Here is a 26,448-nt window from a genome sequence, read left to right as displayed (position 1 = left end):
CGTCTATCTTTACTATGTATCTCGGCGATCCCAACTATTACGGACTTAGAAAACTCGAACTGGGCGTTTGTTCTGTCCTGATAATATCTCATGTCATCGATCCAGCTCAGCAATTTCCTAGCAGAGCCAACTCAGGTTCAGGTCTTTCAGACACCAGATGCGGCATGGACCGCGAGAAGCTGCCTCTTAGTCTATGTGCAATTTCAAGTCTGTCCCAGGACCGATTGAATTGCTTGAACCATCCACGCATGTGTCTCGGTATGAAGTTTGAGGGCTTCGTATTCAGCCGTCAGTTGGGGCTATCTGGTGGGAAGAAAAGTAGATCTCGAAGTACCCCGTCTTTGAGTTTACCAGAATGACAGTAGTATCGTCCTTACAATTTAAACAGCAAGCTCTGGTGAGCAGCAAGTCTATGACTCTAGGTGTAGTCATATTCATGTGGATCGACTGAGCCTTGCAATTGCTCATACATGAGTTACTCATTCAAGTTGCACATATTCTCCAGGGGCAATCTGCAAATAATGGGTGCCTGAGCTTACTCAGTCCAAATTCGCCTTCCGATAAGCTCGTCTCCATGTGCACAAGTTATACACGAGATGCCAATAGGATTGGATAGTAATAATTGACTCCCTGGGTTTTGAACAAAGCATCAGATCGCAACGGTTTGGATTTATCCGGGGAACAAGCTGAATGCGCGCGATTAGCCGAGCAGTTGATTTCACCAAGGCCTAAGTTATTTTGGTCGTCAGAGAAATTGATTGAGCATCAGGGTTTTGTCCAGCTCCAGTGCTATCCATTTTCGAGACAAGAAAGGTGGAGCAGACAGGCTAGTTGGGGTCCCATGTTTGAGCTATGGTGCAGACTTCTAGTTTCTAGGTTAGTCGATGAGTACTGCGCAATCTGATACCTTTCAAGAAGGTGTCAGCCCCAATATCTTTGTGGAAAGAATGTATGACTTTAGAAATTTCATCAAATTAAATACTTTCCACCCAGCCCGGCTTTCTCTGCTGATAGTGCTTATTGTCACCCTTACCCTACTGATATTTCTTCTACTTTATTCTTCTCACAGATTCATGCTGATATGGCACTTAGTTATTGCCATAATTAATACGATACTGAGCGTGGACTGTGATGGTAGCGACGGTAGGAAAGTAGCCACTCGATCACGTGGCTGGACGTAAATGATCAACTCATTTTTGATCCCGCACAATTGCCATGGCCTCAAGGAAAGCCCGCGCGACATCTACTGCCCATTCGCTGACTATCGTAATCAAACTTGGTACGTTTTTCACATAAATACACTTATTTAATATTAAACTAATGTATAGGCACGTCATCGATTGTTCACGAAAAGACGCACCAGCCTTTGCTGTCCTTGCTATCTTCTATAGTTGAAACAGTAGTCAATCTCAAGAATGAAGGACACAGGGTAGTTCTAGTATCCTCAGGTGCTATTGGAGTTGGCTTAAAGCGAATGGACATGGCGTCGCGCCCAAAAAGTGTATCCGGTAAACAAGTGGGTTCTGATCTTTGAACGACAGTGGAATCTATTGATTGATCTAAGATATAGGCTCTTGCTGCTATTGGACAAGGACGGCTTATAGCCCTATGGGACAATCTGTTTGGACAACTGGGTCAACCTATCGCCCAGGTCTTGTTGACGAGAGGTGATATATCCGATGTAAGCCGACCTTATTACACCGACTGGTCTGTCTAATCGCTTTCATGTTCAGCGGACGCGATATTTGAACGCAGTAAATACGCTTTCTGAGCTGCTGTCTATGGGCGTGGTGCCTATAATTAACGAAAACGACACAATCTCTGTCAGCGTATGTCTCATTTTCTACTCCTATGTCTCTGCAGCACTCGGATTAATGTTCATGAATTTAGGAAATTAAATTTGGTGACAACGATACATTATCTGCCATAACTTCATCTATGCTTCATGCGGATTATCTGTTTCTTTTGACCGACGTCGATAGTCTGTATACTGCTAACCCTAGAAAGGACCCATCTGCACGCGCTATTGAAGTAGTGGAGAGCGTTTCTACGATTCGTACACAAGGTACGTACGCCAAGCACATACTATTTTAGTGAGATTATATTTATTTCACCTTCAGTAAGCACTGCGACCTTGGGTTCTAGCCTAGGCACTGGGGGTATGGAAACCAAGCTTATCGCTGCCGAAATTGCAACTGCAGCCGGGGTAGCTACAGTGATCACGTCTTCCAAGGACCCAACAGCGATTTTCCGTATAATCGCGTACAACACTGCTGCCCATACTATCCGCATTAGGGACGCGGCCCATGCACTCCTCCCTTCAACTACCCTTCCTCCGTCCACCCCAGAAACGCCGGCGGTTCGCACGCCAGCTAGGGAAATCACACCTGCGCATACACCTCTTAGAAAGGACTTGGTCTCGTCTACAGAGTTGCCCCCCAAAACCGCTCACCCTGAATCAAATCGGAGGGGGAGCCTATGACTACTAAGGAAGAACTTCCACCCGCCCACCACATACCCTTTTTACTCCGTCCCTGAGCCCGCTACGAGACCTCAAATCCTGGACTACGCACACGCTCTACCCCGCTGGTTCGTAATTATTGACGTTGGAGCACATGTTGTTCTTTCCCGTCGCTCAAGTGGAGGCAGGCTCCTCCCAGCAGGGGTGCTCGGAGTGAGTGGGGCCTTTGCTGGAGGTCAGGCGGTTCGGATCATGGTCAAAAGAAAGGTGGGGGGTCCTTCAGACGTTGAAGTCGACGCGATCGTCTTGGCGAACAGAAAAGACAAGGTAGCTGTGGTGGAGGTAGGATCCGTTCGAGGCATAGACTCAGCCGGACCCGACTCCCATTACTACTCGCGACTGTTCCAACCGGGCTTCCCGATATGATGGACGATCAAGTTGCGCTTTCAGGAAGGTTTCTCCTAGCGAACCTCGCCAGGAGGAGCTTCAGACTTCCGGGGATAATAGATCCCCTAACAGCGCAGAGGCCGAATCCGCGAAAAAATCGACGATAAGAGCGGCGATAATGACGGATGGGAGGTGGTAGAAGTCGGCAGGGGCTAGCCAATTATAACTCTGCAGAAATAACTAAAGTAATGGGTCATAAAAGGTTAGTGGCTTTATCGAAAAGCACCTACCTGTTCTTACTCCAAATGTGGTCTAGCTCGGCGATTGCGAGTATACTGGGTTATGCTGACTCAGAATATGTTGTCGAACATATAACGATCAGGGTACCACCATGAACGAGGATGTCCAATTAACTAAACATGTTATAGTCGACTAACTGGATGTAATTAAACATTACACTATAAAATAATAGCTGGAAACCATGAGCTCTGTTCGAATGACCAGTTACTCGGATCATCCTTCCCAGAGTCCGCATCATAATCGCTGCACTTATCTAGAATCGACACTTGCGTGTTGCAGACTTTTATACATCCCGCCAAAAACTGCAATACCAATCTAAGATCAAATACGCCATATAAATTGCCAACTACTGATTGCATGAGTTGATTACACAATCCCCCTGTCACTTTCCAGGTGCTCTTATCTAGCAAACTTAACAGGTAAACTCGTGCCTCTTTGAATTCTTTCAATGCTTCCTGAACCGTTTCTTCTGACTATAATTATCGAGTTTAATTACTTGGGAAGAAACGTGGGTCCCGAACACTCACTCGACAGGCTTGTATCTTCAAAGCGAATTGCATCCACGACTCTAGATTAGGCCTCGACTCATCTAGTACCTAGTTGGTCTCGAATGTGAACCAAAAGCCCATTTGAACCGTCGTTCTATTAGCAGTGTATCGTTAGCAGTTGGAGGCTTTGATAACGTTAAGACATCAAGTGCCTTTGGAGGCCGCACAAACAATGCCTTAACCGAGAGTTAGCCAACGAGCTGGTGAGAGAGTGAAGGAATTTACCAAAAGTGTACCATGAGATAGTGCTCGCAAAGACTTAGTATAGATTATTTGAGATTGAATATAACCCAAGGATCTAGATGAATATTCTTCTGCACAAATTAAGCTTGGAAAATGTTTGAATTAAACAACCTACCTCCATCCGCCTCAATTAACCGTAGCAAAGTCTCCAAAGTCTGCACCTGCTGGGTAAGTACCCGGGATAAATGCCAATACAACAACGGCCATTCGGCTTCCCCGTATAGTTCGGTCTCAAATCCGGCAAACGTCAAGTCGATTATGTTCTCCAGTTTAATATGAAGTATTCCAAGTGGCAAACGGCGTAGTCGCTGAAGTACTGGCTGGATGTACGCAATGAGACTGCAGTTACACCATCTAAAAGCATTCATACTTACATCTTTCCTGACCAGTAGAGCCGTATCAATGGTATTCTCCCACAGTTCGTGCCAATCAGCCAGGCTCTTAGACAATTTCCGACGCATCCGTGGGCGATTATGGCACAAACACAAGGCGTGTTGGAGGAGGAGCTATATTGGATTAATATTTGCGTTCACGTAGATTGACTCGGACATCGCACCTACCCGTTCTGCGCTCTCCTCGAGATCTTCAGGGGATACAGGAAGACTCGCTATGCCGGAAGGCAAGTTGTTCAAAGCCCGAATGTCATCCAGAGAAAGCCCCAATAGTTGAGATAGGAACAATTGAAGCACCGGGCGCTCGGGGTTTACTGGCTTGGTTCTACTTCGCCATCGATTTGGAGGCATCAACTTGGTCATCAACAAGGACTAACAAACAATAAATTAACGGAGCGAGCGGTGTATAAGTCTACCTTACCGCATTTAGTGATCGGACGTAGGCACTTCTGTTCCGAGAGGCAGGGAGCCGCGCCCGGAGCCTCAGCAGCATCTGGATGAAGGGTCAATATTCTGTCAATAAAACATGTAATACAGACCATCATCTCAAGCAAGTCTACGGAATTGAGTGCCTTGCAGGTTTCTAGAACACCTTGTAGCATCCCTTGTAAAGCTTTCCAAGCATCATCCGTGGGCATTAATTTAATAACCTGGCAGGGGCCTTAGCTGCTGCTACGGCTGGGAACCGTAAAACCTACCTTTAGAGGCATACTGACTACGAGTCTCCTATTGATTGTAGGATCAAACGCAGCATGTAACGGAGATGATGAAGGAGGTGTTCCAGGTACGGGGCCAGCTCGTACGGAGTGATAGCTAGCCAATGCATTGGATACATGCGTCGCCCTTTCTGCAATCGAGCTCTCGTTTTGACCCACTGAGACCGAGAGCAGTATATGCTATGCTCTTGGCTAAGTTCGGATATTTGGTTTTATGCGACCTAACAACTCACCTTTCGCAAAGCTATTCGATGATGTAGAGCGTATTTCCATACCGCATCAGTTGCTGGAGGATCCTAAATCAGTGACCATGGGTTCAACGCATACCCGTACTTACTCGACCATCTATCCAACCAAACCAGCGCCTTGTCGAGCTCTGCAACGACAGTTTGAACCTGTACTCCCTCATATAAAGAAACATCCGCTTTGTCTGCATTAAAATCCTCCAACTAGGGATCCTAACATTATTCCACACATTCCATATCCAGAACAAATTAAAAACACTCACATCGAATACATTTCCCCCGCTCAACTCTCTCCATACCCAATCACACGTCTTGACAATCGCCATCAAGCCCGCCTGCAGCACAATCGACACTAACCCCATAGGCCGGGCCGGATCCTGCCTCCACGCCGGAAAGTACTGCGGCAACGCCCCGTGACTTGACACGGGTGCTATTTGGTGTATGTAAAGTGACGTGTACAGCGTCTGGGAGAGTGCGTAGCCACTGTGCCAGCCCATCTTGAGGATTGGGGTAAGTTTCCGCGAACAGTACAGCTCATACGTCGGGAGGAGGGAGGGGTGGCTTACCTCTGCGGCCATTGTACGATCCAATATCCAACAGACCTCTTCGGCGAGCAGAGGCGCGTTCGGATCCGTAAACGGTACTTCGGGAGGATCAACCCCTGGGGGTACAAGGGCGCTGTCCATTCGGGGATCCATGATCTACGAAAAGCTGGTAGGTTTACCGTAAGGTGGAATGTTTACAGTGTGCGACATACCTCGATGGCGCTCATTGCATCGAACAATGAGAAATTCGGCATAAACAGAACCTGTCCCAATTCCAACTCTGGCGCGAGGAGAGGATTGATAGAGTTCCCGCCCAATTAGACATTGGATTTTTTCGGGCTGAACACCGAGTTGCCACTCACCTTGAGTTGCAGAGTCGAGCAATTCTGTGATATCGACCAAAGTTGACATGGCTGTACGCAAAGACGAGTGGTGTCAATGATGGCGCTGAGATTGGCGACGAGCTCGATCAACTTACTATGCTGACTAATGGATAGATCACCCCCTAAACAATCATACGAATACAAGTAACCAATAACGGCCCAACCTAAAAACGAGATTATTATTGTTGCCACCCAATATGCATATGGTTTTGGGGCTTCGACATCATTTGACTTGACCAAATTTAACGAGGACAAACAACATAGTCTTACTCAATCGACCGGCGGTCGCTCTGGCTGAGCCCGATACTGAAAATAGATGTCCAAAGTTTAAACGCGCATAGTTGCAATGTGCACGTATCAATGTTGGGAGCGAAGGTATGCCCGATACACCCAACCTTGAGAGCCAAGTTTAATTCCATGACGAGACGTATCCGATAATTTGCCTACGAACCATGGTAGTACCCCGACAGGAGGTGCGTTTCCTCGTCATTCCTCTCGGCGGCTCGAGCACCGTAGAACAATTTCAACACCAAGCCCAGGGAACACCTCGAACTGGCCGCTGTCTACCCTTGGGATGTCCGGTCCGCAGCGCCGAAGAATGTACACACTGGTTCCAGAACAGGTAAAACGTTCTCCACATCCATCCGCCAAGGCAACAACACCATAATCTTACCCAAATCAGATCCGTTGGTTCCCCTACTCTTAGGCCTGGTATTGCTAAATTGAGGCACCCTATGGTCTAGGAACAAAAGAAATCGAGTTGCTTACTATATACCCCCCTGACTTGATAGTCTATCACGCCTGATCACCGGAACTAACTATATGCGTATAAATTCTCTAATAAACCCTCTGGATCTCTCTTCAAACCGGGTTCTTTCCCAGATGATGGATCCGGTCAAGGCTGGGAGATGTTCAGATACACAGTCTCTCGTATTTCTATTGCGGCGCTCTGATTGTTCCTCTCTCTGTGCGCCCCATCAGCGTTATGGGATAGATCTAGAAGTGTCATAGTGCTATGCGACCTCCCCCCATGTATGCCCGGATATCTCCGTCCCTTTTGTGCACAGCACTGGTGTACGCGGTGGAGTACGCAACCAGTACAAACTACTGGTTCGTACATACCATATATATCGCTTACTCGGGGAAGGGGGAACCCCACTGGTAGAGGAGAGCAAATAGGGGAGGAGGGGAGATGTAATACGTTACCAAGGTACTACGTAGTAGAAGAGGTATGCGATCGTATTGCGCACATTGTACTGGGTAAATGTGATCCGGACATGTCGGTGGAAATGACCCCGAACTCGATCAGCATGGACATAGACCCCCCTCTCCCCTCCCCCCCAAATCCTGAAGAGTAATGAGCGCCGTTGGTCCGCCCAACTCCCACACTACTGTATGCCTAAACTCCTGCACAGCGAGCGAATAGGCTGTGTGTAACCATGACCATACTTATAGGGGGTGTTTCACCATAAAATGAGGGCACCTGGAGATGAATTAGGATGATAGCCCGACGTGCGTGCGTGCGCCGCTTTTCCTAGCGACTGGTGACCGGTAGTGCGGTGACGTATGAAATGATTGTCTAAAATTATTTTGAATTCTTAAGCGCGGCGTGTGAGTGTGAAAGAATCTAGGTATGACCATAACGCATACGAGCATGAGTATATTACATCGAGAGAAAGAGAGAAAAAGACAGAGTCTGAAGAGCATAGTAGTACATGCAACACGCATTGTTCAACTAATAAAAAAAATGCGAAGAAAAGTGAATAAGTCAAACGCCGGTGGCGGGAAAGTTACAAAGACATGTTGCCGGGGATGCGAAGAGACAGGTCCAAAGGCGAATATTAGGTTATGAGGCTTGAATGCGAAATACGAATGAGATGGGAGAGTATCCTGGAAGTATGCGAAATGACGGAGGCGGAAGGCGGGACGGGTGTCTCATGACGACTTGGGCGTAACATTCGTTCCGGAAGATGCTGATATGGCAGCGACGACAATGTCCCAGGCAAGCTCGAGAACTTTCCACAGCCGTTCATCATCAACGCCGAGTGCCTTGCATTGCTCCACATTCCGTGAATGACGCCTGCCCTATCGAGCAGTGCGAGCATGGTGAAGGTACGGGCCATTGCGGCGCTCAACTGGGGGATTGCGCCGCACACGGGCTGATTAGCCATGCCTGCGCTAATGCCGGCGAGAGTTTGAGTAGGCAAGGGGATGAGTGTGGCGAGAACCTTGTCGATGCGGCGCGTGTAGAGATAGGCATTGAGGAATCCAAATGAGGCGGGATGGGGTACAGGCAAGGGTACGACCGGAAGCCGGTAGTTCCACGCTCGTGGTCAACTATACGGGTGGCCGGTCCGACCTGAGGGAATTTGGAACACTGCGAGGCGAGTACGAGCGAATGGGCCGGGAAAAGATGACCTTTGGATGCCTTGCCAGCATGTGGGTTAAACACGCAGAGTAAGTGTGTGGGGATTGCCTCGAGCGGCTGGGAGCGATCTCGAATATGTAGTTCAAGCTCCGAGGGAAGGGCAGCCGTGTTGATGGAAGGGAAAATCGACGAAGGGGGCACAACGTTGCCTAAAGATGCAAGCAGCCTATTGGTACAAACAACGTCAACGAGTGCGCCACGGACACGAAATGAAGTAATACTCACTCTGGGCCAATCGTCTGGAGTTTGTGGACAACAAATTCAACGGGAACACCTTTCAGCCCGCGGTCCATCACGGCCAGTGTTTCAGACAGCACTGGAGAGACCTCGGGACGAATGAGCTTCCAGGGCAATTCGATTCTACGACATGTGCGTGTCGGTGGGGGGTCGTCTCTGGGCTCGGGAGAGTGTGTTCGTGGGTTGGGCGTGTTGGAGTACCAGTAAAGGTAACGATGGTTTCCGACCCTTGGCATAGGCAGGAGAAACCTGAATGTCTCCCGCGTTCCTGTGCGACTTTGGGCGCCTCGGAGTGAGCGTTGGCTTTCCTCGAGTCTTGGAGAATTCATTTTGGTCGGATGGTGGTGAAGGCGAGGGCGAGAATGACCTTGGCATATTCATGTCGCGGTATGCTCTTCTGTCGTGCAGATCAATGTTGTGGGCGGTAGCAGAGGAGCACTGGTGGGTCCAAAAGACATAGTAGCTGAGCACAGCACGGTCTGGGTTTATGTGCCTTGGGTTGTTACAGACCGAACGGGGCCCTCGAGTAGGATTGATGGGCTCGACTCGAGGGACTTGGGGTATTTGAACACCTGAGGTCGCCATTGTTAACCTGGGACTTACGCGTGATGAGACCCGAAGTGGTCGTCAATCGTCGGTTCCACCTTCGGACTTTAACCCGTTTCTGCTTATCTCCGATGGTTGTGTGATTATGTAAGACACTTCAGCCTCTCATCCGCAGAAAGGGAGGCCTAGTCGGTATACATAATGAGCAAACAGAAATGGCCACTGACAAAACCATAACACACAAACTGCCTCGTTTCCTTAGTTTTGATAATAGCAAAAGGTTGTTTCATCAACGGCGCGTGGTAATCTCGCAAGCTATTGTTGCGAGATGGTGGAGAGGCCTTGGGTGGCTAATGAGGCGCATCCATGCTTGCCTAATCAGAGAGACACTTCACACCTCGACATGTCCGACACCACTTCTGTCCTCTCCCCTAAGCCTGGTTTCAGGAACCAGAATCTGAACCTTGCGAGCTTCATTTCGCCTAGTTGGACAACAGTAACAACTTGTGACGCGTGATTCATTTGCTTTTTTGATGATCATGCATCTGATGGTGGCGGCGACGTCGACCAAAAACTCACTTTTTAGATAGACAGGGCTCATGTAGCCACAGAGAAGTGCTTGATCACGTGAGAAATCCTAATTGTCTGAAGGTGGAAGCCGGTGATACCTGTTCTAGACCATTCTCGTTGATCCGTAAACACATATAAATACATTGTCCGTTCATCTGGGTGTAAAGCACCGGGCCCGTGGAGGAGAGGGGGTTCTATAGTTCTGATGCGCGCGCTGCTATTGTCACCTACTGTGGAGAGCACAAGACCTTGACTATAGTTCACTGCTCGCCATCCATCGCGATAGAACCAAGAGATCCCGTATGGTGTCGGGTACTGTGACCTCCCATTCGCAGCTTCAGAGCTGTCCGTCCACGCCGGAATTGAGCTTCGCTGCCAGCGAGAGCGAGGAAAGTTTGAACGGGACGACCATTATTCCAAGCCTTAGCTAATACTGTGGATTCGGAATAATCATGTAATAGGAGTATTCATATAGACTGTTGCCGAGAGCTCAGGCAAGTACGACCCAGGGGTTAGTTCGGCCTCCCCAGGACACGTCCGTGAACTGAAAGCGATCGGCAAGAGCGAGAGAGCGTAATTTACTTCTCATGATCACACATGGATCATCTCAATTTGTACACGTGACTTTACGCGTCCTGTAAATTATTTACACGCCGATTCTGCCTCAACAGGCTGGGCCTCTTGGTCAAGGGTCGCCACACGAGGACCGGGGAGGGAGAACCAACGTACGGCTTCTCAGGCTATAGACTTTTTGGCCCTTGAATTTAGAGCAATCTAGCGTGTATGCGAATCAAATCGTCTATTCTGAAGGGGGGGTAATGCTACAACCGACCAACGCCTAGCACTTCTCTCACATCCGCCATCGTGTTTTCCGCAACTTCAAACGCACGCATACGTCCGGCCTCGGCAACGTCCCGGAGGTACGACTCATCGGCCCTTATGCGTGTATACTCGTCCCGAATCGGGGCCAGGGTCGATTGAACGGCGTCGCTCACCCATCGCTTAAACTCGGCGTGGGAGAGGGTGGAAAGCTCAGACGCAAGGGTTTCGAGCCTCGTGCTCGTATCTCCACCCTGGTCTGGTGGATTTTCACCCGATAGGCCCCGACAGGCGTCCAGAATGGTCAGCAGGTTCGCCACCCCCGGTCTTGCAACAGGATCGTATTCGACCCCACGTTCCGAATCCGTCACGGCGCTCTTGATCTTTTTATCAATCGCTTCCGGGGGGTCTGTTAATAAGATGCGCGAAGCCGGGTGAGGTGCCGATTTCGACATTTTCTGACTAGGGTCTCGTAGCGAGAGAATACGTTTAGCTGGGGCTGGATCGAGGGCGTGGTTAGCACGTTGAAAGGGAAAGGGTCGGGTAAGGAAATGTGATTTTGTCAATGTGATTGTTTGCCGTGGGGTTTTGTGGGAACGTAGTCATAAGCGAGTCCCCCCCGGTAGCACAGCGTTTTATAATTGGGATTTGCCAACTCTTTGGGACGAACCGACCAAAACGTGCTGCGGCGGAGCGACATGACGAGGCGAGACTTACTTATGATGTGTTGTGGAAGTGGGAAGACCCGTTCCTTGTGGGTTCTGTTAAAAAGGTCTGCGAGATCCCGACTGAGTTCGAGGTGTTGCTGTTGATCTTCCCCCACAGGTACATGGGTGGCGCTATCAAATGAACAATGACCATCTGTTAGGGCGGATAGGACTTGGACACTACTAACGAGTGTGACTTACCGATAGAGAAGGATGTCTGCGGCCTGCAGTACGGGGTACGCAAAGAGGCCGAGGTTCAGGTGTGATTCATCCACCTCATCCGTGGAGTTCGCGTTGCGGGCAATTGCGATTTTAGACTGGAGGGGATGGCGTTAGGAAGTGAGTATTTACAACTCAGAAATAACATAACATACCTTCCAAGTGGTCATGCGTTGGAGTTTCCCCATCGGGGTGGTACAATTGAGCATCCATGCGAGCTCTGCGTGTTGTGGAACCTTGGGCGCCATAAGTAACGCATGCAGTTCGCCCAAACGTTAAACTCACTTGATCCTGGCAGAATATAACACTCCTTCGGGGATCCAACCCAATAGCCAGCAAGATCGCCAGCGTATCTAACCTTTCTTGCCTCAGTTTGACTGGGTCTTGAGGCAGCGTCAAGGCATGCAGCCCTACGATCGAGAAGAACAGTCGATCAGCTGGAGCTGAATTTCTTTGGAGATGAACCCAGTTGACAAGTGCGCCGAGATAGTTTCCTAGCTGGGAGGGTTTGGTCGGACCGGAGTCGTTCGGCAAGAATTGACAGCTGTACTCACATGGGGAATGCCGGTTGGCTGAATACCGGAGAATATGGTCTTGGGAGGTTTATGCTGCCCGCTCGAGGTATACCTCAAGGCTTCATGTACCGAGTTGAGAACGTATGGCGAATGGTGTGGTAAAGCTTGCACTCGAGTTGTTCGGGCGAGGTTGGTCGCAATCCGGAGTTGGGCTTGCATTTTTTTTTTTGAGAAGATAGTCGTACAAATGTTAGAATACAGTGATAAATCTCCTAGACGAGGGTATATGGTTAATTACGACCTCTAAAGAACGCAGACAACAAGCAAGCGAGTGGTTGAAAAATGAAATCCAATTGATCAGCCTTTGGATGAGGACTTCAAGATAAGATAGAGTGTTAATCTAGGCGCCGGGCTCATATCAACTGATGAAATTCCCCACCATCATCTTTATTCGCGACTGGAAGCGTGAAGAATGGCCTATCGTAACATAGGCTCCGTGTTTCTAGGCGACCGCGTCCAACACATACAATCGCCCATCTCACACATCCCCATGTCTCCACCAGCTAATGGCGAGTCAGCTGCGAATCAAGCTGAAGGCGTGGACGGGCACACAGACGAAGTCTCGAGTCAAGTGCCCGATTCGGAACACCCAACCGAGGAGGAGCAAGAAAATGAACACGAGCAAGAACGCGAGCAAGAATATGAACAAGAGCAAGCTGACGATGAACATCTGGACCAAGACGTTGAGCTGCCCGCTGTAGAGGACAGAGAAGAAGCTCCCTTGACCGCGCAACCCGAGCCCAAGGACGCGCCTAATCTTGACACGTTCCTCACACCTAACCCTGTCTCTGTTTCTCCCGAACTGATGCTTGAACTCCGGGTTCGATGGCTAGAAGCGCTCGTGCTCGGAATCGACAAGGATGGAAACGTTGCTGTCCCTCGGGAACAAGACATCGCCGGTGGAACAGTCGTCAGAAAGCTCAACCAGGCCCAGCGCTCGCTTGATGATGTCGTAAAGACGAATGATGGGCTTAGGAAGTTTATGGGTGTTTGTAAGTCGGCCGGGTTGAGCTGCTTTGGGCTTGGTCTGACACTTGATCTGCAGACAATCAAAACGCGCATTTGCTCACCCCAGCCTTTGCACATGGTTTGACACCATCCGAGACGACTTCGGTATCAGATCTCGAGGCGTTGTTGTTGGAGTCTGAAGCCGATATACGCGCCGCGGACCGTGATTTGAGGGAAATTGCCGATCTGGAGTCGAGGGGTGTTTTGAATTCTGGCAAACTTCCGAGTAAGTGGCTCAGTAATTGTATTGTGCTATGTGCCTGATATTTTTCAGGTCATGAGCCCCTGCAACCGCGAGTTGACGCGCTAATTCAAGCACATTTAGAAGATCTTGCTAAATTCGACTCACTCGAAGAGCGTATTGGGGCACTCATTTCAGAGTACTCGTCCCATGTGAGTCATCATCATCTGACGCTACCATTGTTCTTAACGCTTTGATAGGTGAACGGTTTATCGGAAATCTTCGTCGCTTGGGATCTTGCGCTCGCTCAAGCTGAGGCAACGGTTACGAAACTAGAAAAAGCACGCAAACGAGCAAAGGAGACCAGCTTTGATTGAGATAGTTTAGGTCCGGGGTAGTAATTTATTGATTTGTTCTGCGCGCAGCCATTTGTATTATCAGTGAGTGTCCAATTGTAAAGTAATAGCACAGGGTATTGATTTCTACATATAGTACATTTACACTTACACGAAATACCACCTTCCGATACGTCCACAAAGAACGAAAATGAGTATAAGGAGAGAGCACATTGAGAGAAGCACATTCGACGGAACATTTCAGAACAGATACCGAAAAATCGATCATAGAGGGGGTAACGAGCGTGAGGAAGATGGTAATTGAGAATATTTATTCCTTCCCAATTCCCAACCAGACAGTCATAATCCAGTCCCTGCAGCTGGTGAGAGCATTCTATAAGGCAGAGTGGCCATCAGCCGGCTTCCGAAGAGCTATTCAATAACGAGATACGTACAAGGTGGATCTGCATAGCGGTACAAATTTCGAGATGAACACATGCTGCACAGACCCAAGACCTGGAATCCTTAGGTGGCTCCCATTGAACATGTGAGTAGGAATGAGCATGGCACTGGAAGTGCAATTCCTGTAGATGAATAGCTTCGAGGATCGCCGCAGCTGTAAGGTACGCAACGGGATAATCAATCGAATCGGATTCTTCAAGTGTGGTCGTTAGTGGGTATCAGCATCGTCTTGAGACACTTACCGAGGAAACATGCCTCGAGCAGGTCCAAGGCCTTCGTCTGAAGTGGGGACCGCACAAGCTCCAGGTTCCCGTCTTGAATGTTCTGAAGCATTGGGCAGGAATTCCAAAGCTCTTGGAGGTATGCCTGCGGAGTTGGCTGGTACAATATGTACCCAAATGAACGCATGATCGTATTTTGGATGAGCTAGGCCATTTTAAGCAAATATTCATATGACACCTTCACGCGCAACGCACCTCAAAGTCATCAAAACCAACAGGGTGCTCCTCTCCTAGCAGGTCTAGGAATTGGTCGGCCAACATGGGCGAAAGTGGAGGGAGAAAATCACGATGAAACTGAAAAGAAGGCAACGTCAGCATTGGCACTATTCGCCACGCGGGGACGCTACCTTGCTTGCAATTGCCAAACAGCCGAGCGCAACCTCTTTGATAAGCCTCTCGCGAACGCGGCGGTGATATTTACTCTCGACTTCGCGTCGCGAGACCAGAAACGGATTAAAATCCGAGGGCAGCATGCGAGTGGCATAGCGGCTGAAGAGCAACACTGCATGGAAACGAGTTTCTAGATGCGAGCGCAAATGCCGCCGAATCGATTTGTGCTCGCAGTCAGTAGGGGCTTGTACCTATCGATCAACTGGTTTACACGCGTATTGCAACGATGAAAGTTAGTACCAACCGTTAAGATCCAATTTGTAGTATCGAAATACAATTCCGTATCGAATTTAAGCGAATTCGACCGCCGCTCCAGTGATGCTATCTGTAAGCGGGCATCCTCGGCGCGCTGATCCATTTCTCTTCTGAGTAAATGCTGGAGTCGAGCTATGGCGGCGTCTCGCGGCCAAATAGTTGGAAGAATAATTGGAGGAACAAATGCATTCGAGTAGTGAGGCGCGACAGAGGGGCGAGGTACTTCTTTGACGTCACCAGCGACAAGAGATTTGGCTTTACGAAGCGAGGCAGGTTCGGTGGCTATAAATGTATGCGCTGATGCAGTAGACTCGTTCTTGCCTAATTTGCGGCGCTTATTGTCGTGCTCGAGATCGGGCTGGCTGGGAACTTGCTGAGACTCGGGAGGTGTGTAGCCTTTTTGCTCTCGCAAAATCTTGCTATGGGTACGCCGAGGAACAGCGAGTATTCCCGGAAAAGAAGTGGATACCGATGAACGCGCTTGTTCGAGTTCGACAAAAGAATCCGAGGGATGCGGACGTTTTGTTGAGCGGGGTGTCATCACTGGAAGGTATCCGGTGTTCTGTGTAATCTTGATAATCTTTAAGTGAGACTATAGACTCACCGTACTCTGTTGGCGTATCATCTCGCCGGGAGGAAGCTATTTCGATCAATTTTTTGTCAATGTATGCTAGCTGATGCGAAAAGGACAACTGTTGCGGGGTGTCTATGGGTGCCGGAGTACGACCAGGAGAATCGGGAACAGTAGGTGGGGTATATTCATGAATCACTTCCGAAAATGCTATTTCTTCCAAATAAATGCGCATCAACTGACGTCCTTGGATGAGAGGAAGTCAGGCTTGCCTTTGAGACCAACACTGGCGGCACTTCCGTCTGAAGAAGTGCGCTCAGACACATTAAAAGAGCAGGAGATCATAAAATCCTGAAATTCATTTGCGATAACTCGTCCGAATTGGTTAGATGCGCCATCCTGCGGGGCGGTAGATCTTGCGTCGGATTGGGCAATGTAGCCGGCACAACCAGATGGGTTTGAGATATCTGAGATCAACTGCCATTAAAAAGGTAGTAGAACTCATTCAACATATACGAACTATGAAGACACTGTTCGCACATGCTTGTGCCAGGAATACAACCAGCCCAGCAGGTGGCGGAGAAGTGGGGAAAGTTGTCGACGTGAGTCATTAGTATGGTCAAACGGCGAACGAATGAGAGTTTTAGTCAACGAGAAAGAATAATAATTATAAAGTAAGCGAAAAGAGAGTAGCTGTTGGGGTTGAGAGTAGGTCAGAGTGCTTGACGGAAGCAATTTATATCTCTGAGTGTGCTAGTCACTTGTTTGCCCCGCTGATATTAGCTTCTTAAACAGGGTCCGCCCCACCTCTGCATCCGAGTGATCACGTGAACTCTGTTTGCACCATCCCAAAACTCGTCTGGGTCTGTACAGTTTTTATACTTTCGTGGTACTGGAGATACGCGACGCTTTACTGTATCCATAATATCTAATATCTTGCTATCTCTCTAAAGTCATAGCCCTCTCTTTTGCTTTCTTTCTGCGCTAAGCCTGGATATATCAAGGTCGAGCACCTTCCTTTCGGCATACTGGTTGTAACTGCCACCACACACGTTGGTGAAATCGATTCAAAATGTCTCCAACCTTCTCTTCAAGAGGTCAATTTGAGGTTCCAGATGACGCTGGAGCTTCTGGTCCTGAGTCGAGTAGAATGCAGGTACGCGTGAGGCTATCAACAGCTCAGTGCACTTACTAACGCGCTCGAAGAGTCACTACAAACCAGTGGTATCCTATTACTTCCCTAAAGGAGTAGGAGAATATCACTTTGGGGTATCTACACTACGTTTTGTTCGCCGATTAGATTCTAACACCCTCGGCGGTAGGAGCGACACCCGATGAAGCCCCATCGCCTAACCTTAATGAATACCCTAGTTATGGGTTACGGCCTTCACAAGTACATGGATCACTATATCAACCCACGCTCGGCTACTGTAGAGGAGCTTGAACTTTATCATGACCAAGATTATGTCGAGTTTTTGTCTCGGTGAGTAAATCTCGCAGGCATTCCTGGTTTCTCTCATAATAATCCCCCAACTTCAGAGTTATGCCAGGTGCATCGGCCAAAGAGCTGGCGGATTTCAATTTTGGAGATGATTGCCCTATATTCGACGGCATGTTTAACTTCTTCAAGCAATACACTGGAGCATCCCTTGCAGCGGCTCGAAAACTCTCTCAGGGCACTACAGATATAGCAGTTAATTGGTCGGGTGGCCTCCATCACGCGAAAAAGCGAGAAGCGAGCGGCTTTTGTTATATCAACGATATTGTGATTGCTATCCTGGATCTGCTTCGTGTTTATCCCCGTGTTCTTTATATCGATATCGACATCCATCACGGTGACGGCGTTGAACTTGCTTTTTGGCACACTAACCGTGTCATGACAGTCTCCTTCCATAAATATACCGGTGACTTCTTCCCGGGCACTGGGAAACTTGATGATAACGGAACTGGTCTTGGTCGACACTTCGCCCTGAACGTCCCACTTTCTGATGGGATTGACGACACATCTTACGTGGATTTGTTCAAGTTCGTGATGGAGCGCACAATTGGTGCCTTCCAACCTTCAGCCATCGTCCTTCAATGTGGCGCTGACTCTTTAGGATGTGATCGACTTGGGGCGTTTAACCTCTCGACCCGGGCCCACGGAGAATGTGTGAAGTACATCAAGTCCTTCAACATCCCTCTTCTCGCTCTCGGCGGAGGCGGATATACCATTCACAACGTTGCTCGATGCTGGACCAACGAAACCAGTATTCTACTAGGAGTCGAAGTGTCGGACATGCTCCCGGATACACCTTACAACGCATTTTTCAAACCAGATTACAAACTGCATCCCCAGATCGTTCGGAAGGTTGAAAATATGAATACTCCACGTAGTCTTCAAAACCTCCGCATTGCTATTGCAGAGAAGCTGCGGTACCTGAACGGAGCACCAAGCGTACAAATGCAAGAGATTCCACCGGATCTAGAAGGCCTTCTTGAGGACAATGACGAAGATGAAGATATAGATGAGGACGTGACAGGTGATGTGGAGGAAGGAGAGGGGTTAAACGGGCGAGTAGCATCTAACGGCGTCGGCAACTCTCATCCTCCACCAGGCCGGCAGGGGACTGAAACGCCGACAGTCCAAGAGCTAGAAGCCAGGATCGAGGACCAAGCCAAGATTGACCTCCAGCTTGAGCAAATGAACCAGTCTGGTGTATTCGGAGACGCCCTCGATGGGTCTTCGGAGGATTCGCTTAGTGAGCCCGAATCTGAGGATGGTGTTGGACGGCTGGTTCCTGCATCCAAAGAATGATTGCTATATCTTACTCAAAATCAGTTTCATAATATTCCCTGGTAAAATCTATCTGTGGTATATTGGTTGGTTCAGTGTTAATTATATACGTGGAATAACAGTTTATTAGATGGTTTATTTCTGCTGCTTTGCCTCGGCCGCTGCCTGTAGGCCACGTTCGTACCCTTGTTGTTCGGCCAATGATAGACGCAATGCCAGATCTAAATCGCGCTGGAACGCAGCTTCCTCATCTTGAGTATTCTGTTGGGGCGGGCGCTTCGGAGGTGGGGGCGGAGCAGCCTTCTCGACCTCTGAATGAGCAAAACGATCTGGAGAAGCCGACCGTACAGGACGCAATACCGACTTCGAATCATCTGAAGGACTCATTTCTTCATCGCTAGCATCCTGGTCGTCCGCAAGCGTTAGTTTTCGGCTCGCATCGGTTTGTAGCATTTCTTTAGCCTCCGCCTCCATAGTCTTTTTCCGGTCCAATGTAACATTTCGTTTCGTCAGACGCTTGAACGCGTCAATCACGTCTTGACGCTCCTCTTCCGTACTTGCCTCATATGCTCGCTTTCCGCGTTCTACCCGGATTGCAAGTTGTTGCGAATCCTGCTGCTTTGCCCAACGTTTCTGACCCGACTTCCATACACCTTCTATTGGATTAGATATCATACCCATGATTCCAGCCGCTGGTTTCATAGTTGCGTTGATGTCTGCTCGAACACTTTAGCCAACACGATTAAAGTACAGGCATAATTAAACATACAACTTCTGCCAGACCCTTTTATAAAACCTATGAAGCCTTCTTTTTTTGCACCTGCCAGTGGCTCTGTGACAAGCCCAGTGATGCCATCCTTGTAACCGTAGAATAATCCCTGGTTTATCCAGTGTAAGTGGTTATATGCGGGCTGGCGATGAACTAACCTTTGCACCCTCTGTGATTCCACTCGAGAAGTCTGTAATAGGTCCACGTTCTCTTATTTCGGAACCGTAGATACGGGGGACATTGTGAAATCCATCAGATACACTCCCTATGATATTCATAATGCCTTGGAGCAGATGAATAAACACATTAAATATGAAGTAGACCATTTCACGCTGGTATAACTCACCTTTAGGAATGGCTGTAGTCGTGTTTATAATTCCCTTGATAGGGCTGTAGAATATCTGCGCAATGCCAGCGTAGTAGTGGGTGACCGTTCGCATGATTTCGATAGAGCCACCCGTAATAGGGTCGGTAGCCTTCTTGTGAGTTTCATATTCCTTAGTGCCTATGACAAAACATTATTATACAATTTCGGTGACAAAATCATTATAGATATTTACGGTGACGTTGGATTTTTTTCGTGTCGAGTAGGCCAGCTTCCGTTAGGGTTGTGGCTGCGAATCCGCTAAGGCGCAGGTAGTGCTCAGGTGACCACCACTCGGCTAGTTTATGAGGATCGATGTCACATCTATTAGCAGTATGAATTAGTATAGGAGAGTCCGTGCTCAGAGCGACGATTTACCTCATATTTAGCAAAGGTAGATGTTTATGGAATGAATCTGCTCCGAGCATAACTCCGTTCTGCGGTAATGAGTCGAGTTGACTTTCACATCGTTCTCTCAAACATGGTCAACCAACCTCGCTTCGAATTTGTTTACCCATCCTTTCAGCAGCTTGCTTGGCTCGCGGTGATTTAACGAATTCAAAGGCGGCGATGAGCTTCTTGGTGGATAACTCATCTTGTGGAATCGGCTCCGGGCCTGCACCTGCCCTTGCGATCATTGTCCCCCAGAATGGCTTGAAACATATTCAAAGTTAGGAGAAGTTAGGTAATCATGAACTTATGCGCACTTGATCTCCAAAGAATGGGACCACGATAGTCGGTTTTCCCGCTTTCAGCCCTGCACTAGTCTAAGGCACCATGTGAGTAACGCTCCTGTTTACCAAAATGGCTATGGTTGCGTACTGTCCCGGCCCCTCCATGGTGACAGACAGCCGATACGTAGTTGAACAGCCAGTCATGCGGAATATTACCTGTCTGCTTGTCTAGTATCAAAACTCCCTCAGGAACGTTGGGGCTGTCTGGTGCAAACAGTCCGCCCCATCCTGCGGACAGAATGGCTCGAGTTCTGGTTTCTTTTATCGCTTGGAATATTTTCTCTAAACGGATTTTTAGAGTCAGTGATATAAGAATCAAGGATGGCACCAACGGGTCATTTCTTTTGGTTCCTCGATAACAATTGATCCAAAACTGAAATATGATGAGCGAACTCTTCACTGCAGCTGAATTAGGGCGAGTCAAAGTAACATACCCAATATAAATAGGTGGCTCTCCCTCATTCAGGAACTTCTTTACATTATCGGGGGGCTCATAGTTTGACGCTAGGTCCAGGAAGTAAAAACCAACTACATCTATCGAACAATGCTCAGCCGAGAAAATCGAGCCAGCTCGTATTCAACTTACCTATATGATTCGTCCAATCGTCTGGTTTAGGCACCAACGCGGGTGACATGCAGTATGTCCAAGGTACGCGTATGCGATCTACAAGACCTGCGCCAGAACGTAAGCTTAATGGTTCAAGACCAAGAGTCTGAGTACGGAAATGATTAATCACGTCGCCCAACCTATATGCGTTCGTAATTAATAACATTAGCCTCAGGACCTCAATTTAATCTAACACACCCTTGCCATGTCATTAACTCTGCCAAAGCATACGACAAAACGTTGGTGAGCCCCATTCCCGCATTTGACTGGAGAACATTCACTAAAGGGTGTGGGAAATCTGTTGTTGCACACCTGGAAAGTACTCGTTGTCAGCAGGTTCCTGCGCCTCGTATAAAAGCAAACATACCAGGGCATAGCTATCGTATCACGTTAGTGAAATTACCGGGAAGAACTGAATGCGACCCACTAAATGATAGCTGTAAGGGAATTCCAAGCGCTTCGGCGCAATGTATATGTGCAAATGCAGGAGGATTAGATATGATTGCGTCGGCAGCAAAAGATAGCTGATCATCATCGTCATCGGGTTGATAGCAGGCCTTCCAGCATCCGTCAAGGTATTCGGCCACCATTTTACGCTTCATTCCTATGTCTCCGTTCGTCAAAGATTCCAAACCGGGCATTAGCCCTGGGTTGCGGACCATGTAACTCATAAGTTGCTCGGGATCGCCTCCAATATCGAAAAATCGTAGCCCTGACCCCTTTACAAAAGACTTAAATGTCCCATGAGTAGCAATTCGTATATCGTGACCGTACTCCTTCAGCTTCTTTCCGAGGGCTAAGAATGGCTGAACATCCCCTAAGCGAAAGCAATTGTTATGTATGTAATGTCGCTTAATTACAAGTGTATTGAACATACCTCGACTTCCTACAATCATAATGACAATACTCATAGGTGGCGCAATACGCCAGTCGACTCTATCGACCGCATACTCTCGAACAGGATTAGCATAATCTTTAGGTAAGTCTGGAAGCTTCTTGTGAAGATCGAGAGTAATAACGATCCTGCCGTCCGGTGTCATATTCGCCGAAGAGCTTAGGCCTTTGCCCAAGGCTTTGTACGAAGCATAGTCTTTTATAGTTATATTGTTAGAAAGGGTAAATACAAGAGGTAGATCCCATACTTATTCCTGGGTGCGTCTTAATGCTACCGATTTCAACCTTGGTAGTGTCACCTGAGCGCCTCGACGATTGTTTGTCGAATGTGTCTGGAACAACATTCTTTCCCGATTCCTCTCGCATATGGTATGGCATGTCATCTTTGTCCATCGTGGTGGAGGTGTGGTAGTAGAAGTGAGACCAAAGTGCTCGATCACATGATGTCACCGTACGAAACTAGAGGCAGATCCAGACACGCGAGTTCGAATTGCAAACGGCGAAGCGCCACAAGCTCCAGATTGTGGCCTTGAACCCCTGTGAGGGACGCAAGCTGACTGTGTACGTGCGTAAGCTCATCAGATAGGCGAGTGTATGCGAAATACTAACACGATTTCGGGCCAATATTCTCACCGAATGATTAAGAAAAGTAAAGCAGGCTAGTACGAACGAAGCATGGAAAAGAGTGGATGTGATTTTTTCGTAAACAAGATGTATGATTAATTATAAAACATTCAACAGCCCAAAAGACGTAAAAAGAGTCAAAGCCAATTTTTATCGGGTATAACCAACTCGGGTGGCTATATAAGGGCCATTCTGGCAGACAAATCCAACATCATTGTCAATCGCAGCGGGGTCGCACATAACGGCTGGCTTCGCGCGGTTGATAGTCCTGAGGCCAGAAATACGCTTTGCGACAATGTTGCGGGTTGTGCCATGATAGAGGTCGAAGATGACGATCTCCTTGCCAGTTGCATTGGCGACCGAGTACCAGCATGGGTCGCTCACGCAGGAGCCCTCGACATAGGGGGTGCTATTAGAAATGAGTAAAAAGCAAGAGCGGAATAAGCGGGATGTGCTCACTCAAGCTGGGTACCGCTGAAGTTGTCGAAGAGCATATCCTCGATGTGAGTGTTGTTAGGGCTATCGGTCGTAGGCTTGGGTCCCAACTGCATAGCAAAACATGATTGGTCAAAAGAAGTCCAAAGAGCAGATTAGTTCAAATACGTACGTTCTGATCCCAGTAGTTCTGGGTGACATAGATAGGGAAGGGAACATTTTCCAGAACAATGTTGCGCCAAGTAATGTTCTTGGCGATGCCGTTTCCGCCGGTCCAGCTCTTGAAGCGGGCACCATACAAGTGATTCTTCATGACAACATTCTCGAACAGAATGTTCTGAACAGACGCAACGGCCCCACCTTTTCCGAGAGAGCCAATGGACAAACCGTGGCCACCTTCACAGTAGTTCTGTGATTAGAAGGTTGGAATTAGTTTGTTATCAATAGAAGGGGAAGGTGTAGAAGCCTACATTGCGGAAATGGACACCGTTGGCACCGCTACCCACAGTAATGCAATCATCACCGTTGACAATGTGATTATTCTCAATCAGCAAGTTGGTACCACCCGCAGCGAAGCCATCGGTGTTGAAGGGGAAAGCCTACGAAACTCGTGCTTTAGTGTTTTCTCAATTTACGAAAAACGACTCGGCTTACCTTGGTGGTAGAAACCGCATGAATGCGGTTGCTGAATGCGTGAATGTTCTTACCACCGTTGAAAAGGAAATTCCAAGCGATAGGCTGCCACAGCTTCATGTCCTTTACTACGCCGTTGGTAACGACGAAACTGATCCCATGAGGTCGGTTGGTCTGCTGGACAGCATCCCACCATTGCTGGCCGTGCGAGTCGATCCACCCCCACTTGGGGTCAGTAGTCCCACGCAGGGTCACATTAGTGCCAGCGATTTTGATCCAGTGCCCAGGGAATGTCTAGATAGGGCATACCATTAACCGGTGCCGCAGAAGTACGGGAACAGTAAGACTTACTGGCTTGGCCACCTCTGCCTGAACAGTTGCGATATCCGTAGGGTAAGTGGCATTCCCCTCAAATGCAACCTCGCAGTTATTCAAGGTGCCGAAATTAATGGGCTGAATTGAAAGAGAAGATTAGGCCAAGGTGAAATTAACAATGCAATGGTAGCACTGACCGTCCAGAGGTTGTATGTAACACCCTTCTTGAAAAGAATCAGTGAGTTAGAGCTGTAGTTGGCAATGGCAGCAACCACTGCTGGAGAGTCGTCTTTTCCGGGAGTATGGGGCACAACAAACGTCTTGGAATACGCCGAGACGAGCGGTAGAAGAGCAAGAGCCGTAGCAACAAACATTTCGTACCCAGAAAACCCAACAATAAAAGCAAGACGAAGAGAGAGAGATTAGAAGATGTGGGTGGTACGATGGCAAGTCGTAGGCGTCGTTAAATACTCTTGAAATTCGTAATGATTCCGGCTGGGTGGCAAACTCTAGCTTGGCAACGTGCTCGAGCTCAGAGAATAAAGTGCGGTTCCCCAGGTTTTATATGAAGAAGGCACGCTCTGACGGAATCGCATCCTATCGCAAATCGGCTTGGTGTTCCTGAGCAGGAGGTCTAATTTTGGCCGGTCGTGGATCGTAAGTTCATGGTATTGACAAACGGTCCGATCGCGGTCCGCTTCCCGACGTTTACCCGCACCTCGATCTGTCGATGGTGCAACTCACCCCAGGCGATTCAAGGTTCGAGAAGGAGATTACCACGCGAGGCAGGCACCAATACCACGCTGACCTGTCGCAGTTGTCAGCCCCCGAGTGGGCTCTTTCTCCAATATTAATAGCCGGTACGGTCTGTGTCAATGCGAACCTAACCACGGAGATAAACTCCGATGATAAAGTTACCTGAAATGACCGGTTGCACTTATCGCGACCAACCATCATATAGAGAATCAACAAAAAACGTAATTTCTTGCGCAGTTGATGGTACTATAAGCTTGCCGAAATGGTCGTCTTCGATGGCTACTACTTGAAACAATTCAGATTTCATGTTCAAACTTTATGATAAATTCCCCACTCGGTAGAAATCGGCAATCAGATACAAACTTCCCGCGATGACTATAAAATCTTCACTACCGCCGGCTAGCTCGCTGGCCATTGCCAAGCCTGACTGTAAATCGGCGGCCGTGTGAGCCTGGCCGCTTGGCCCAACGAGATTTTCAGCTGCAGCCGTAATCTCTCGTGATTCGACAGGGTTAACCCAGGGCATATCTTGAACGGGAGAGAAGCCTGTTAGTATAACACGATCCCCGGACCGGAGAAGGGGCGCAAGTGTGGTCGTGGGTGGCTTGGCTGGCGAGTGTGATAGTGCTAGAATAAAAATAGGTCTGGGAGGAGAATTGAGGGAGTCGATGTATGCGGATAGGGCTGTAGCCGATGCGGCGTTGTGAGCTCCGTCAACCAATACGACGAGTTCTTTGTTCGATATGGGTGAGGAGATGGTATGCCAGCTAAGCCGTCCTGGCCAACGTGCTCGCAGTAGTCCATCTTTGATATGCTGGTCGCTGATGCGCGAAAATCGGGCCTCGGGAAATTGAGATGTACAAGAAGCGTGACCTCGTAGTGCATCAAGTGCCGATACGGCGGTGGAAATGTTCTCGAGTTGATGTTCGCCATGAAGCGAGACCAGAGCTGAGAGTGTGTCGCCGCGCACAGGAAGTCGAACAGAGCACGGTCTTGGCGGCGGAGGATAGAATGGAGAAACAGAAAAGGCTGGAGGAGGAGGTCCATCTTCACCAGAATCCCACTGACGCAAAGTAGCGCGGGGTGCCGAAATGGAATGTGCTTCAATGGCACGTATGCATTCTTGAATCGTACGCTCTGCTTCTGCCCATGCCTGAGGACCCACTATGCAAACCCTGTTGGGTCTGACGATTCCAGCCTTATGCGCAGCGATTTCTGATATTGTGTTGCCTAGAAATCCTTGGTGATCGTAATCTACACTTGTAATAGCGCTGACAGCGATTGCTTCATCGGGAACGATGTTTGTAGCATCGGTGAGACCTCCCATACCAACTTCGAGGACGACGACATCCACGTTTTCCTTCTGAAAAAGAGTCAATGCGGAGATTGTGTGTTGTTCAAAGTTACTGGCTCCGATCCTATGCTCACTGTCTAGAGCTTGGATTTGTCGCCTAGTGGATGTGTATTGTACCTCCGATATCGGTTTTGCATTAAAAGCTATGGAGTCCCAAACGTTGACCAGGTGAGGGCTGTTGAATCGACCCGTAGAGAATCCAGCTTCGCGCAAAACCGACTCGATCATAGTCGTTACACTTCCTTTGCCGTTTGTACCTGCAACATGAATAGTGGGTCGAGTATACTGTGGTAGCAATTGCATGAGTCGACCAACTCGTTCAAGACCCAGATTAATTCCGGACATATTACTGGATCGCAACAGATATGTTTCAAGCGCATCAA

At 48.5% G+C, this 26,448-nt stretch overlaps 11 protein-coding genes across 11 annotated transcripts; 3 read left to right on the top strand and 8 right to left on the bottom strand.

Annotated features, from left to right (window-relative positions):
* Positions 1–1,215: 1,215 nt before the first annotated feature.
* RhiXN_01447 (amino acid kinase family) lies at positions 1,216–2,482 on the top strand (the record flags this gene model as incomplete). The annotated part of the gene is made up of 6 exons (XM_043321266.1): positions 1,216–1,279; positions 1,329–1,516; positions 1,571–1,681; positions 1,734–1,829; positions 1,891–2,065; positions 2,121–2,482. 6 exons carry the CDS (start codon positions 1,216–1,218, stop codon positions 2,480–2,482), a joined length of 996 nt encoding a protein of 331 aa, XP_043187089.1.
* Positions 2,483–2,947: 465 nt separating this feature from the next.
* RhiXN_01446 (Mak10 subunit, NatC N(alpha)-terminal acetyltransferase) lies at positions 2,948–6,248 on the bottom strand (the record flags this gene model as incomplete). Its single annotated transcript, XM_043321265.1, has 13 exons — positions 2,948–3,076; positions 4,101–4,259; positions 4,314–4,445; positions 4,500–4,703; positions 4,753–4,824; positions 4,871–4,981; positions 5,030–5,227; positions 5,281–5,333; positions 5,385–5,496; positions 5,556–5,789; positions 5,859–5,993; positions 6,050–6,117; positions 6,200–6,248. 13 exons carry the CDS (start codon positions 6,246–6,248, stop codon positions 2,948–2,950), a joined length of 1,656 nt encoding a protein of 551 aa, XP_043187088.1.
* Positions 6,249–8,061: 1,813 nt separating this feature from the next.
* RhiXN_01445 (uncharacterized protein) lies at positions 8,062–8,941 on the bottom strand (the record flags this gene model as incomplete). Its single annotated transcript, XM_043321264.1, has 3 exons — positions 8,062–8,546; positions 8,597–8,814; positions 8,874–8,941. 3 exons carry the CDS (start codon positions 8,939–8,941, stop codon positions 8,062–8,064), a joined length of 771 nt encoding a protein of 256 aa, XP_043187087.1.
* A 67-nt stretch (positions 8,942–9,008) lies between these two features.
* RhiXN_01444 (clampless1 Clp1 protein) lies at positions 9,009–9,470 on the bottom strand (the record flags this gene model as incomplete). The annotated part of the gene is made up of 1 exon (XM_043321263.1): positions 9,009–9,470. One exon carries the CDS (start codon positions 9,468–9,470, stop codon positions 9,009–9,011), a length of 462 nt encoding a protein of 153 aa, XP_043187086.1.
* Positions 9,471–10,822: 1,352 nt separating this feature from the next.
* On the bottom strand, positions 10,823–12,480 carry RhiXN_01443 (tryptophanyl-tRNA synthetase; the record flags this gene model as incomplete). Its single annotated transcript, XM_043321262.1, has 6 exons — positions 10,823–11,319; positions 11,538–11,659; positions 11,729–11,844; positions 11,902–11,982; positions 12,032–12,244; positions 12,301–12,480. 6 exons carry the CDS (start codon positions 12,478–12,480, stop codon positions 10,823–10,825), a joined length of 1,209 nt encoding a protein of 402 aa, XP_043187085.1.
* A 331-nt stretch (positions 12,481–12,811) lies between these two features.
* RhiXN_01442 (uncharacterized protein) lies at positions 12,812–13,887 on the top strand (the record flags this gene model as incomplete). The annotated part of the gene is made up of 4 exons (XM_043321261.1): positions 12,812–13,313; positions 13,367–13,555; positions 13,604–13,722; positions 13,771–13,887. The coding sequence occupies 4 exons, from the start codon at positions 12,812–12,814 to the stop codon at positions 13,885–13,887; spliced, it is 927 nt and encodes a 308-aa protein (XP_043187084.1).
* Positions 13,888–14,176: 289 nt separating this feature from the next.
* On the bottom strand, positions 14,177–16,415 carry RhiXN_01441 (uncharacterized protein; the record flags this gene model as incomplete). Its single annotated transcript, XM_043321260.1, has 9 exons — positions 14,177–14,239; positions 14,301–14,500; positions 14,550–14,733; positions 14,784–14,882; positions 14,936–15,169; positions 15,223–15,776; positions 15,838–16,014; positions 16,044–16,271; positions 16,325–16,415. 9 exons carry the CDS (start codon positions 16,413–16,415, stop codon positions 14,177–14,179), a joined length of 1,830 nt encoding a protein of 609 aa, XP_043187083.1.
* A 461-nt stretch (positions 16,416–16,876) lies between these two features.
* Positions 16,877–18,601, top strand: RhiXN_01440 (histone deacetylase family protein; the record flags this gene model as incomplete). The annotated part of the gene is made up of 4 exons (XM_043321259.1): positions 16,877–16,960; positions 17,011–17,122; positions 17,176–17,287; positions 17,344–18,601. The coding sequence occupies 4 exons, from the start codon at positions 16,877–16,879 to the stop codon at positions 18,599–18,601; spliced, it is 1,566 nt and encodes a 521-aa protein (XP_043187082.1).
* Positions 18,602–18,715: 114 nt separating this feature from the next.
* Positions 18,716–22,341, bottom strand: RhiXN_01439 (glycosyltransferase family 1 protein; the record flags this gene model as incomplete). Its single annotated transcript, XM_043321258.1, has 17 exons — positions 18,716–19,296; positions 19,350–19,458; positions 19,508–19,632; positions 19,696–19,854; positions 19,910–20,037; positions 20,092–20,150; positions 20,208–20,366; positions 20,421–20,480; positions 20,536–20,729; positions 20,780–20,820; positions 20,882–20,981; positions 21,034–21,194; positions 21,253–21,366; positions 21,422–21,431; positions 21,482–21,871; positions 21,932–22,144; positions 22,197–22,341. 17 exons carry the CDS (start codon positions 22,339–22,341, stop codon positions 18,716–18,718), a joined length of 2,748 nt encoding a protein of 915 aa, XP_043187081.1.
* A 381-nt stretch (positions 22,342–22,722) lies between these two features.
* RhiXN_01438 (polygalacturonase) lies at positions 22,723–24,329 on the bottom strand (the record flags this gene model as incomplete). The annotated part of the gene is made up of 7 exons (XM_043321257.1): positions 22,723–22,981; positions 23,032–23,117; positions 23,180–23,416; positions 23,478–23,606; positions 23,662–23,934; positions 23,992–24,093; positions 24,153–24,329. The coding sequence occupies 7 exons, from the start codon at positions 24,327–24,329 to the stop codon at positions 22,723–22,725; spliced, it is 1,263 nt and encodes a 420-aa protein (XP_043187080.1).
* A 698-nt stretch (positions 24,330–25,027) lies between these two features.
* RhiXN_01437 (dihydrofolate synthase) lies at positions 25,028–26,410 on the bottom strand (the record flags this gene model as incomplete). Its single annotated transcript, XM_043321256.1, has 1 exon — positions 25,028–26,410. The coding sequence occupies one exon, from the start codon at positions 26,408–26,410 to the stop codon at positions 25,028–25,030; it is 1,383 nt and encodes a 460-aa protein (XP_043187079.1).
* Positions 26,411–26,448: the final 38 nt, after the last annotated feature.

This window comes from Rhizoctonia solani, chromosome 16 (assembly GCF_016906535.1).
Source record: "Rhizoctonia solani chromosome 16, complete sequence".
NCBI lineage: Eukaryota > Fungi > Basidiomycota > Agaricomycetes > Cantharellales > Ceratobasidiaceae > Rhizoctonia > Rhizoctonia solani.
This window is presented reverse-complemented; position numbering and strand designations above follow the sequence as displayed.